The sequence below is a fragment of the Diplotaxodon limnothrissa genome, linkage group LG20 (assembly GCF_057381915.1).
Source record: "Diplotaxodon limnothrissa isolate DT_005_m linkage group LG20, D_limnothrissa_male_GT1.1, whole genome shotgun sequence".
NCBI lineage: Eukaryota > Metazoa > Chordata > Actinopteri > Cichliformes > Cichlidae > Diplotaxodon > Diplotaxodon limnothrissa.
Genome location: NC_140615.1, coordinates 6949216 through 6962487, shown reverse-complemented (window position 1 = coordinate 6962487; position 13272 = coordinate 6949216). Strand labels below are relative to the sequence as shown.

The window sequence follows — 13272 nt, the reverse complement described above, 5'->3', positions numbered from 1 at the left end:
TAGCAATAAAGTGCTTTTAAGTAGAAATAACATGAAACATGAAGTTGTGAGTGTTTCTTTTCTTTACAGTCTGTGAAACAAGAAGAGTATTTTTTTTTTTGCTCTTACCATGCAGCTTACAATGGCAAAGCAAACAGCTCAGTGTGTAGTTATGAAAGTGGCGTAACAATTCACAGCGGGACGTACTTTCCAAGTGCAAAACATTCCAGTTTGACAGTGGAGCTCTTAGCAACGGGGACAACTTCAGGAAACTGCACTTCAATCTTTGGCTCATATTCGCCCATCACACCTGCAGTTACAGAGAGAAAAAAGGGAGAGATGCCTCACATATATGAGGGGGGATTCTTTCAGCTTAAGGACTGAAAAGGTCACAATGAAAGAAAATCAAAACATACTTTAGATCACTATGTGATGATGCTGTATATGGGCTCTAAGAACTTCTACATCTCACTCTGGGAGATGTTTTTGATTGCATTTGTTGGCTTGTAGATTTAAATTTCAATTATTTTCTATAAATGCACAGTGAAAACGTTTAACTTAATGAGTCAAGTCAAAGTCATAAATGATAGAAATGATTACACTCATGTATTTTTCATCCAAAACAAGTACTGTTGCACATATAATTTGTATAATTATACACAAAAACACATTCTGTGAAAGAAAACTAAATAAAATAAAAATGTATACTGTTTTTGTACAACATGTTAAAAATATAGACACAAACGAGTGACCCCAGGACAGTGCATATATTGCTATGTAGGTGGGCTGACCTCCTTTTACATATTCACTGTAAACACCTCTTACTTATCCTGCCATCATCTCTTAATCTAAAAACAATGACATTAATTTCTATGTGATGGTAACGTTGTGCAAATTAGTCAAGCTGAGAAAAGTATATGTACCTTAAACAGTGACAGAATTACTTTACCTATTCCTTAATGGTATCACACACTTTTTAATACATGTCAGTATATCGTATTTGTATATTGTATTCTATATTTGTATTTATGCTACTTAAGCTTTTATGCACCATGGGAAGAAAATATTGTGTAATGACAATAAAGAGTTTGTTCTTGAAAGGTCAGTTTTCAGATGTGCAGGCATTCTAGATTAACTTTAAAACTACTTTAAAAAAAGATTCATTTACCACTTTCTAAAATAACATCATGAAATGCACAGTGCAAAGAGGTTGCCGTGCCTGGAATGTATAAAAATAAATTCATCTGACTTTGACAATAGTGTTTCCATCTTTTCAACAATCAGATCAGAGAATATCAAAACACTCTGAAAACACTCTCAGACTTGGCTGTGAAAATTGCCAAGTTTTAATGAAAGTCAATTAAAAAACAAAAAAGCCTTTCTCAATTTTACATGTCTCAAAACACAGTCCCTGTGTGTATTTTTAGTAAATAGCTTCTTTCATACCATCAACGCGCAGGACCAGAGGTGTTGGTGGACCTTCAACGCTGCTTTTGGTGACCGTGTTGGTGACTACACAGGTGTAATTCCCCACATCAGAGGGTTCCACTTTCGCGATGTAGAGATTGCCCGTCTTCTGGGACACAAATCGCCGCGTGTCCTGGGTGACATACGAGGGGTGCTCATTGAAGATCCATGTGAAGCTAAGTTCTGTGAACGCAATCAAAAAGCAGCAGATGAAAAACACATGCTGTGTTTGAGCATCGCCTACACCCATATACAGATAATGTGTGCTTCATCAGCAGCCTCGTCACTTCAGAGGGTAAGTGGATGCCTTCAGGGATAAAGCAATTAGTGGATTGGACTGAGCACCAGCCTTCCTTGATTAAAAACACAATTTATAATTGAAGCGCAATTACTCTTACTCACTGTTGAATAAATGTCCTCAATATGGTAAAAGTTTCATACGTCCACTAATCTGAAGTCATGATGCTGTGAATATGAATAATTTGCTATTCATCCATGATAACAAGCTTCTGGAAAAGCCTCCCAGTACTATCAACCAAATGGAGTGCAGTCAGAGAGGCTTTGCACTAACAATCAGCAACATTATAAAAAAGGAATGATGGTGTTTTGACATATTGACACTAGGATAGATTGCTCTGGACCATATTGCATCCCTGTCCCAAAAGCAATCTTGGCTGTTGGTAAAAACTTGTCTAAGTGATGATTCTGCACTACAGTACAGGGAATAATTGAGATGTGAGTCGGACACTCATCTACTGACTCAGTATTCTTCACTTCTGCTCATTAGGGGTCAAGAGGATGTGTGGGCTTTGGCATATTACTGCTAACCTTGCAGATCACAAAGTGATACAGAGATCATAATCTTGACAACGTGTGTAACAGCTTTGATTATTTTATTCGTACTACCCTGGTCACCTGCATTCTCTTCTTTAACTCCTAGTCACAGGAAACTGGCCTGACGTCTCGCCAGATGCAACCTGTAGGGCCCTAATCTGAGAGCTGAGTGGTAAAATGCAAAGAAAAATCCTAAAATTATGACATTTTCAAAAAATCCCTGTACACAGCTAGGAAATCCAGGTAAAGATAATGGCATCTTAGCCCTTAAGAGAGTTATTAAGGTGAAAAACTGCCAGGAGAAGGGAAGAATTTCAAGAGTTTTAAGCTTAAGAGTTTTTTAAGGAGTTGGAAAACCAGCAAAGACAATCATCACAGAAACTGATGAAAGCTGAGCCAATTTCTATTAATATGTAGGTAAATAAATATAAGCAAAGACATAAAACAACTTTCAGCACTTTATAAAAAATGCACATCTGTTTTCATACTGTGTGTTGTAGGCACTTTTAAAGTAGTATCTGTCGCTTCTTTGGTCAGAGTACCTCTGAGAACATTCCTAACTAACACCTTTCTAGAAATGTTTACACTAACTTAGTCTGTTTTATATTCCCTGTAATTATGCCAGCCTCTTTCCTGTGACCCTGTAAGTGAGTTTTTGTTTGAGTTCCTGTATAATGAGCATGTGAAGGTGTTCCCTTTTTACCAAGCACAGAGCAGATTTTTATATGCATTGGAGGAGTAAAGGACAGCCTGACCTTGTGATCAACACAACTGCAGATTGAAACTTGGACCACATATTTCAATCACACCTTTCTCTCCAAGAATGTGTCAGTGATGCCCAGAACTCCAATATGAGAAATAATTTTTACAGTATGTAAAATCATGCGTGTAAGCGCCCTCTTTTTTTGGCCTTGGTGTGTGGCTTCTTCTTTGGATTTACCTTTTGAGCATACTGTATAATGTACATGGAATTTGTTACCACCATACATATTACCTCATGTTTCAAAAAATTAAATACATGAAATAGTCAGTAATTAGTGAATAACAGAAATATGGACAGGTGCATATTTTTAAAAAACTTGATTCAGACAAAAACAAGTACTGCCCCCAACTGGTTCTTCTGTAGGTTTCTTCCTCTTAAAAGGGAGTTTTTCCTTCCCACTGTCGCCAAGTGCTTATTCGGAGGGGGTTGTTTGATTGTTGAGGTTTCTCTCTAATATTACAGGGTCTTTACCTTACAATTGAGGCGACTGCTGTTGTGATTTGGTGCTATATAAATAAAAATAAAATTGAACTGAATAGAATTGAATTGAACTTGTATTTTGAATTATTTAGCAAAGCTAAGCTAACAACCTTCTGACTGTACGCTTATATTTAAGAGTGGGATTGTTCTTCTCTCATAACTCTTTGCCAGAAAGCAAAGAGGTGTATTTCCCATAACATTGAACTAATCATTTAATTATAGCCATAGCACTTCACTTTTAAGGCATCTCCTAGCCTCTATGACTTACCAAACATAAATTCTAGCTCTATCCATTCAAACCGCAAAGGGAATCATTGAAATATCCTCCTCTCTCATAAATAATACATGCCAGCTCTCATCCAGGCATTTCCATGTATATTTAATGTCTGTTTTTGAAATAATACCCTCTGTAGATGCAAAGCGTGACACAGTGAACAGCAAATAAGAGATTACTAATTGGTTAGTTAAAGATTTATGGTGAGAAAAGGAAGCAGGAAATAGAAATTGGAAAGCACCATTGGCTGTATCTTATGATTTGACTTAAGAGCCTACTATGGATGGGCAGTAATGGAATAATGCAATCATGACTGACAGTGAGTGGCAGATTTTCATTTTGTTTCCATTTAGCCTTTGTATAATGAACAGGCAGCATCAATTCCCCCTTAATGATCTGAGAAGAGGAAAGAGAAATGGAACATGACAGGCCAAGGACATACTGAATCAAGAGTGGGTTTTTGCACAAGTGTGTATTATATCAAAGAAAAGTACATGCTCAACTTTGTGTCAAAGTTTACTCTCACAAATCTTTTACCTCAACAGAAACAACCATCAACCATGGCTTCCTCTCTGTATTCATAATACAAAAGCTCACTGAAAAGGCTTAGGTCATGCACACGGGAAAAATCCCTGCAAGCAATGTGGGCTGTTACTAGCCAGCGAGCCCCCTCTGTTTTGGACGAGATGCACTGGGTTGACAAAACAAGTGATTTCAGCCTTGAGCAAATCTGAAAGGCCCATTTCCATTAGGGAAAGGAGGTCAGATGCATTAGGTCCTGGACTAACCAGAACAGCCATTCAAACTGTCTCAAAGCAAAAGATGATACAGAGTGACGTCTAATGCTAATACAGTACAGCACAGGGAAAGAATTATGTCGGAGCCCCTCTTGGACACTTGACAATATTTCGATCATTTCGAAACGTGCATCAACACTCTCTTTCAGCTTTAGAACATCCTGGCTGCACCACACTACTTCCTGCTGCGGTCTGAAGGGTTTCGAGGCGTCGTTAAAGTGAAATAATGGCTTCCTGAATCATGCATGGGGCACTGAAATCCTTTACAGGAGAGATGAGGCAGATCCGTGTCCAAGACCACATTTTTTGCTGATCGTGAATTATGTCCTGTCACCCTTTATGAGAACATGCCTTACTTTCCAACACTATGGCAGTCTATTTAAATGCCAGTCAGGATTTTCTGTATCAGATGAAAAACAATACAGCCACAGAGCCATAGAGCATCCCATTATATGTCTTTGCATATTCATTTTTCAGACCTTACCAATTTTCAAGTTTTTGTTTCTTTTATTCTAAATAATCTTTTTTTATATATATATATATATTTGACAAGATCAAACCAAATTTCTCCAGTGAACCTAATCTAATTTGAACAGCTAGATCAGGTACAATATAGCCATGCAGTGAAAATGAGCAGCCGAACCAAGACGAGAATGTGTGGGCGTGTGTGGATATGTATGAATGTGTAAGCATTCATGCATACTGTGAGCTACCCTTTCAGCGAATATGTCATAAAACTGAAGGTGATTCATCCTATAGCACATCTTAACATCTCCGTCAATCGCTATTATCCATGATGACAGCTGAATTTGACAAAACGTTGCCAGAAAATAGAGTATAACAGGCACTGGGCAAGGCCTCTAGAACGGCTATCAGTCTATTTGTACATTACTGGTTTGGACAAATGCAAAGAAAACAGCAGAGAAACAAACTGGCCCAGCTGAAATGAATTTGACCAAGTATAGCAATTACACCACTATAAAATTATGTTGTGACAGTCTGAAAGCACTTAATATGAAAATTGGATTTTTTGGAGATCCCTCTGTTTCACATTATCACAAGACATGTCCCGCATTCTATTTGATTGTGTTTATTTCATTCAGCAGCAGTTTAGAAATTTATCAGAAAACCAAAAAATTAATTTCTGTTTACTTGAAAGATGCCTGTTCTAGCAAGAGTTACGAGTTACTTCAACATTATTTTGGAGTATTATTATATTCAAAATAGAAACTTTTCAAGAAATGTTTAATGGCTTTTATCCAGCAGGTTCTTTGTTGCAGTTAGTTGTTGAGGAATTAATAAATAGGCAAAACAAATGTTAACATAAAAAATGTGCTCATCCATTTGACATGTTTATAAAACCACGATAATTACTTTAGCTGGTGCAGCCTTGGGTGTGTGCACTTCTTCACCAATTATTCTAATAAAGCCTGTTTTGCTCAGTAAAAAAAATAGCGTGTGTGCTGAATTGGTGTCTCCACTTGGTTCCTATTCAGCCAGTTGTTCCGCCTACTCCTTCCTTCATCCAACCTTCCACCCAGACTGAATAGACTGCTGCCCCAGTACTCAGGCTTGCTCCATGTCGTCACTCACTTCATTAAATGATAGCCCACACCACACTATTCAGGGTAGCTGTGATTTAGAGTGGGCAGCTTGCCTGAAAGCCTCATGTTATGTGTTGTGTTAATGCATTAGTGGTTAGTGTATCCCAGTACTTGGCTTGTTAACTGTTGTACATAAAAGCCTTACTATCTCTCACTTAGTGACTGCTAATTATTTCGTGAGCTATGTTGCTTTGTTATTTATCCATGCCATTTATAGACTGAGGCTCTCGGTGTCATGGTCCTGGGCCATGTTGGCCCAGTGTTCTTAGTTTTCTTGTATGTTTGTATTTTGTTCCTTATTTAGGCCATGTTTTCTGAGTTGCCCTGTTGTGTTGTTCCCTAAGTGTTTTCCCTTCATGGCTTTTACCCCCTGTGTGCCCCTCTGTGTATCTGTGAGCCCTCGTCTCTCCTTATGTTTTATTCCATGTTTCCCCTGCCCATTATGTCCAAGTTCTCCCCGTGCTCTCTCTCCCCCCCCCCTGTGTGCCCTGTGTATTTATGAGCCCTCGTCTCCCTTTGTGGTTGTTTCATGTTTCCCCAGCCCGTTATGTCTGTGTTTTCCCCGTGCTCTCTCTCCTCCTGTCTGAACCTCTGTGCACTTCCTGTTTACTTTGTGACTCTCACGCCCGTACATGTCATGTTCAGTTCACCCCGCCCTGTCTCGTTATGATTATCAGTGTCACCTGTGTTCCCCGTGTGTTCCCACTTTCCTCGTTAACCCTCTGTGTATTTCTGTCTGCGTCTCCCTCTGTTCGGCGTGACGTCGTCCCTCATGCTGTGTGTGGATCTCCCTGTGTCTCCCTGTGAGTTCTTAGTTTATGGTTTCCCAGTTTAGCCTAGTTTGTATGTTTGTTCTACCAGCAAATAAAGCTGTGTTTTGAGTTCACCTCCCCGAGTCTGTGAGTCCTGCATTTTGGGTCCAACTCCTGCCTGCCGCACAGCGATTCATGACAGTACGACGTCACCACAACATGGACCCAGCAGACTTACCCGGGGAGAGCGATCTGATACGTGTCCAACGCCTAGTCGAGTGGATAACCCACACTTCCAATACAAGGGCAAAGATTGTGGGGATAAATGCTATCGAAGCAATCCTCAAAGGAAATTCTCATCTCCGCCAGGTCAGAGGATGTTTGGACTTATTGGCCAATTTGAATGAAGCCCGGGAGGCGGCGCGAACTCGGGAAATATCAGACTTGGCCCAGCAGCAACAGACAACAGCCACCCTGGAGCAGCCGCGTCAGTTTCACCGGCCGGATGTGGTTTTGCCCGGCCCTTTGGAGCCATCTGCGGGGAAGAAACGTCGATCACGCCGCGGGCGCGCCACCCCACAGCCGGACGTTCGGACTTTTACATCGCCGGCTGTGGTGAATAAGGACTCTTTTTCTGTGTCGAACCGTGGGACTATTCGTTCAGGGGTTGTGTTTTGTGCTACGGATGGTAATGTGAACAGTTTATTAGCTGCCCAGCCTCCTGAAGCTCTCTTAGCTGCCCAGCCTCCTGAAGCTCTCTTAGCTGCCCAGCCTCCTGAAGCTCTCTTAGCTGCCCAGCCTCCTGAAGCTCTCTTAGCTGTCCAGCCTCCTGAAGCTCTCTTAGCTGCCCAGCTACAAGCTGCGTCTCCTGTGTCCCCGCTAGCACAGTCATTAACTCCACCACAAGCTCCATTTTCACCTCTACCATCGCTTCAGTCATCAGTTCGGTCTGCCACTCAGTCGCCCTTAGCTCCATCATCCACACTACCACCTGTTTCTCTTCCACCACAACCGTCACTACACCCAGCCATTCAGGCTGCTACTCAGTCAGTCATTCAACCCATAGCCCTGCCATTAAGGCACTCTGTAGCCGAGCCATTAGCCGCCCGACCCGCAGCCACTTCAGCCACTCCTCCACCCGTCACACCTCCACTACAACCATCACTGCAGTCTCTAGCGCAGTCTCCTGCAGCTCTGCTTTCCCCAGTGCAGTCTCCAGTGTCCCCAGTGCAGTCTCCAGTGTCCCCAGTGCAGTCTCCAGTGTCCCCAGTGCAGCCTCCTGCAGCCCTGCTTTCCCCAGTGCAGTCTCCAGTGTCCCCAGTGCAGCCTCCTTTAGCACAGTCACCCACTCAACCACCAGCACCACAACCGTCACTACCTCTAGTTCATTCCCCTGTGAAGTCATTAACTCCACCACCTACTCCACTCTCACCACCACCGTTACTACAGACATCAGTTCAGTCCCCTGTGCAGTCGTTTACTTCTCCACCGTTAGCAGCTCAGGTCCCCGTGTGTCCAGCAGCTCAGGTCCCCGTGTGTCCAGCAGCTCAGGTCCCCGTGTGTCCAGCAGCTCAGGTCCCCGTGTGTCCAGCAGCTCAGATCCCCGTGTGTCCAGCAGCTCAGGTCCCCGTGTGTCCAGCAGCTCAGCTCGCACCTGAACCTTTGGCCCAGTTCCCCGTAGCAGTGCAGTTTTCTAGCCAGCTTAACGTTGAGCCCGGGGTCCCAATTCTCTCTGGCTCTACATCGGCTCCTGCTGGAAGCTCGGATGAGCTCATCCAGCACTCCGCGGCTCCCGTGTCGCCATCTACCTCGTCCGCTGGGGGTTCCAGTGAGCCCAGCCAGCACCTCCTCGTCTCCGCTGGAGGGTCCGAGGGGCCCGTTCAGCCTCCTGTCTCCGCTGGAGGGTCCGAGGGGCCCGTCCAGCCTCACGCCTCGTCAGCTGGAGGGTCCGAGGGGCCCGTTCAGCCTCCTGTCTCCGCTGGAGGGTCCGAGGGGCCCGTTCAGCCTCCTGTCTCCGCTGGAGGGTCCGAGGGGCCCGTCCAGCCTCACGCCTCGTCAGCTGGAGGGTCCGAGGGGCCCGTTCAGCCTCCTGTCTCCGCTGGAGGGTCCGAGGGGCCCGTTCAGCCTCCTGTCTCCGCTGGAGGGTCCGAGGGGCCCGTTCAGCCTCACGCCGCATCAGCTGGAGGGCCCGAGGAGCCTGTCCAGCCGCCACCTGCGACCGCCTCGTCGTCGCCTGGTCCGGCTGCATCCGCCTGTGCTTCTGCTACGCCTGGTCCAGCCTCTGCCTGTGCTTCTGTTACGCCTGGGCCAGCCTCTGCCTGTGCTTCTGCTACGCCTGGGCCAGCCTCTGCCTGTGCTTCTGCTCCGCCTGGCCCAGCTTCGGCTTCAGCCTGTGCTCCCCCTGGTCCAGCCTCAGCCTCTGCAGCTCCGCCTGGTCCAGCCTCAGCCTCTGCAGTTCCGCCTGGTCCAGCCTCAGCCTCTGCAACCTCGTCTGGTCCGGCCTCCGAGTCTTCGTCCTCGTCTGGTCCGGCCTCCGAGTGTTCGTCCTCGTCTGGTCCGGCCTCCGAGTCTTCGTCCTCGTCTGGTCCGGCCTCCGAGTCTTCGTCCTCGTCTGGTCCAGCCTCAGCCTGTGCTTCGCCTGGTCCGGCCCCCGCATCGCCACCGTCTGGTCCTGCCTCGTCTGGTCCTGCCTCGTCTGGTCCTGCCTCGACTGGTCCTGTGCCCACCAGGCCATGGCCAGCACGCCTGAGACTGGAGGGCCGCCGCTGCCTTCCGCGCGGTCGGCCCCCTGAACTGCTCCGTCGTCTCCTTCGCCGCCGCCGCTGCCTTCCGCGCGGTCGGCCCCCTGAACTGCTCCGTCGTCTCCTTCGCCGCCGCTGCCTTCCGCGCGGTCGGCCCCCTGAACTGCTCCGTCCTCGTCCCCCCCTTCGCCATCGCCGCTGCCTTCCGCACGGCCGGCCTCCGGACCAGCTCTGTCACCTGTGCCTCCCACCTGGTCGGCCCCCCGACCGTGTGACCCGTGAACTCTTGTGCCTGTGGGCTCTGGGTCGGCCCCCTGAACCTTATTTGGACTATAGTCATGTGCTCCTGTGTTTTCTGTTGTTTGTTTTTGTTTCCCGTTCTGGTCCCTCCGTCCTGGTCCCCCGCCTCCCGCCCTGGGTGGGTTGTTTTCTGTTTTTGTTTTTTCGGGTTTGGGCTGTCGGGAGCCAGCCCTTGAGGGGGGGGTACTGTCATGGTCCTGGGCCATGTTGGCCCAGTGTTCTTAGTTTTCTTGTATGTTTGTATTTTGTTCCTTATTTAGGCCATGTTTTCTGAGTTGCCCTGTTGTGTTGTTCCCTAAGTGTTTTCCCTTCATGGCTTTTACCCCCTGTGTGCCCCTCTGTGTATCTGTGAGCCCTTATGTTTTATTCCATGTTTCCCCTGCCCATTATGTCCAAGTTCTCCCCGTGCTCTCTCTCCCCCCCCCTGTGTGCCCTGTGTATTTATGAGCCCTCGTCTCCCTTTGTGGTTGTTTCATGTTTCCCCAGCCCGTTATGTCTGTGTTTTCCCCGTGCTCTCTCTCCTCCTGTCTGAACCTCTGTGCACTTCCTGTTTACTTTGTGACTCTCACGCCCGTACATGTCATGTTCAGTTCACCCCGCCCTGTCTCGTTATGATTATCAGTGTCACCTGTGTTCCCCGTGTGTTCCCACTTTCCTCGTTAACCCTCTGTGTATTTCTGTCTGCGTCTCCCTCTGTTCGGCGTGACGTCGTCCCTCATGCTGTGTGTGGATCTCCCTGTGTCTCCCTGTGAGTTCTTAGTTTATGGTTTCCCAGTTTAGCCTAGTTTGTATGTTTGTTCTACCAGCAAATAAAGCTGTGTTTTGAGTTCACCTCCCCGAGTCTGTGAGTCCTGCATTTTGGGTCCAACTCCTGCCTGCCGCACAGCGATTCATGACACTCGGAGGCTGCACCAGAAAGTAGTTTCTCTTGTTTGCCACAATTATCATTCAACTACATGTTGCAGTATGCCGAGGCAAACAAGTTTTTGTGTAGTGGTGCTCCGTCTTGTACTTCTGTTTAGCCCCTTTTTGCAACCTATTTCACATGGCAGCTGCCATCAGCCTCCAGCAACTGGTCACCAACCCCTTAGGGAATACACATTTCCCCTGGTGACTGAGGGTTGCCAGATCATCATCAGCGGATTCCTAGGGCTGTATGGCTGGGGCCCATGCAAAGGGAATTTGTAGGTAGGTAGGTAGGTAGACTGCATTTAGCTTAATTTAAAAAAATGGGTCATGCCATTGCTGTGCATCTACTTATCATTCCTTTTTAAAAGTAGGTAAAGACTCTGTATGAGACTGGATGTGACAGATATGGGCTTGGTACAATGTAACACACTGACAACAATCGCTTCAGGACTCCAGTCCCAAATGATGGGCGTCACGTAGGAAAGAGTAAGAAAGGCGTGTGGAGTTTATCTAAAAAAGATTGCATGTGGGAAAAATTGACATACAATATCAACATGAATTATTGAATAGAATCACAGAATAAATCTATTTACATTTGCCTGAAGGAACCCCCCATATCACCACCACCATATCTCCAATGATTTAGTAATTTTTTTTAGCCAAACATGCTGGCACTCATCTTAGCAAACATCTATGAAAAATGATGTTGTCACAAGATCCGAGATCACAGTCACAACAAAGCAGCTGGAGTGAAATAGACTGCCAAAGTGAAACATCAGAAGACTAGAGAACCTTCTGAATGTCATGCAGAGGAGTTTATAATCAGAGATGTTACATTTCGGATTCTAATTCAAATGAAATGGTACCCTGGTGATAAATGGGAGCGGAGTCACAAAGATGAGTACAGAAGTAGTACAGAGTACAGTACAGAAACCCCTGCTGATTTCACCATCTGTTAGTTAAAAGTAAAAACAATGTATTTCTTCACTCGTAATAAAAATAAGGCATAACATACATATATCTATTTTTTTACAAAAGCTGTGAAACTAAAAGAGTAACACTCTACGCATGCGAAGAAAAATTACCAAGTTCCAAAAGCTTTTAAAAGGTGCACATATTGTAAGATTTCTCACGTATCTCGCATATTGTGAGAGTGAAACTCTCAGCTGCTGTTAATGTAAATAAAGCTGGATTATGTATTATAATTATTGTATGGTTCAAGTGCAGACTTTCAGTGCAGACATAATTTTATAGATAGATAGATAGATAGATAGATAGATAGATGAACTGATTTAATACTAATCTGGACTTCCTATTCTGTGCTACCTAAGGCTTTTAGATGTTACTGAGGTTTGTTTATTATTTTTAAGAATGTAAAACATTCTGTTGATTTAGTCACTCCCAAAGTTTTATTTTCCCATCTTGTGGGGTTTCTTTTAAGCCAAATAATTGCCTCCCTCACTTGTTCTGCCAGCTCTTTAGGTCTAATATTTAAAATTACAGTGAAAAGTTATAAAATACAAATTCAATACTTTGAATGTGCTCATTTGTCATGAAATACCAGTGAAAGGGACCAGACCTCACCTGGCCATGAAATTGCTTGTCAGGCAATAGTCCAATTAAATTTGAATTTGTATGAATGTGGTCTGTAACCAAAAATGACTGTAATTCCTAAATAGCTAATGCAAGTTTTTTGTAAAGCCCCATGAATTAAAGCTTGAAGTCTATACTTCTGTATGTGACTCATATCGATACCTTTTTTTAAGTAAATGAATGTAAATGTCTTTTTGATTAGGTGACTGTACATACAATCAGTACAAGGAGACGTCAGTCAGGATTAATTAAAACCTCATTTTTGTCCTCTTACCCAAAGAGAAGACTGCCCACAAAAGGTAGTCAAAGCACTCACAGTGAGACATTGGGCAGGTGATTTTACTACAGATGGCGCTGTAGCTGAAACTCGAGACAAATATGCATATCTTCCTGATTAAACAAGCGCTGCTGTCTTCTACATAATGCATAAACTACTGGATTAAGATTTCTGTGCCCAGTTTTTTCCAAAATATTTTTGGACACCGTCATGACACTGCTATTACAGCTCAACACTCCAGACAATGCTGCTGTTCAGAATGTGTATTTTGGCTTGTGGACACCTTAGAGTACTTGTCTGTAAAAGAGCTATTACATTTCAAGTCTGCCAGTTGTGTGCATATGGCTCATTATTTTAACTTGTCTTGTTACGACAAGGTGAGACATCTCATTTCAAACACAAAACATAGCACAACAAATATAGGCCTTCTCTTCAGTTTGCAAATGAATGAGACAAAATAGCTCCGTTTGTTCTGCAGGTTTAACGCCCCAGTAGCATAAAT

The 13272-nt window shown here is 44.6% G+C and overlaps 2 protein-coding genes across 2 annotated transcripts in view; one reads left to right on the top strand and one right to left on the bottom strand.

Annotated features, from left to right (window-relative positions):
• Window positions 1-13272, bottom strand: part of cntn3a.1 (contactin 3a, tandem duplicate 1) — a 136435-nt gene that overhangs the window by 33050 nt on the left and 90113 nt on the right. Inside the window, exons 7-8 of the mRNA XM_085344978.1 lie at window positions 1426-1629; window positions 187-289 (exon numbers count right to left, since the gene is read on the bottom strand). Coding sequence (XP_085201104.1) covers window positions 187-289; window positions 1426-1629 — 307 coding nt within the window. The remainder of the gene's footprint in view (window positions 1-186; window positions 290-1425; window positions 1630-13272) is intronic.
• Window positions 7170-9699, top strand: LOC146610421 (uncharacterized). The gene is made up of 6 exons (XM_085344929.1): window positions 7170-7650; window positions 7759-8168; window positions 8256-8501; window positions 8574-9191; window positions 9421-9474; window positions 9571-9699. The coding sequence occupies exons 1-6, from the start codon at window positions 7170-7172 to the stop codon at window positions 9697-9699; spliced, it is 1938 nt and encodes a 645-aa protein (XP_085201055.1).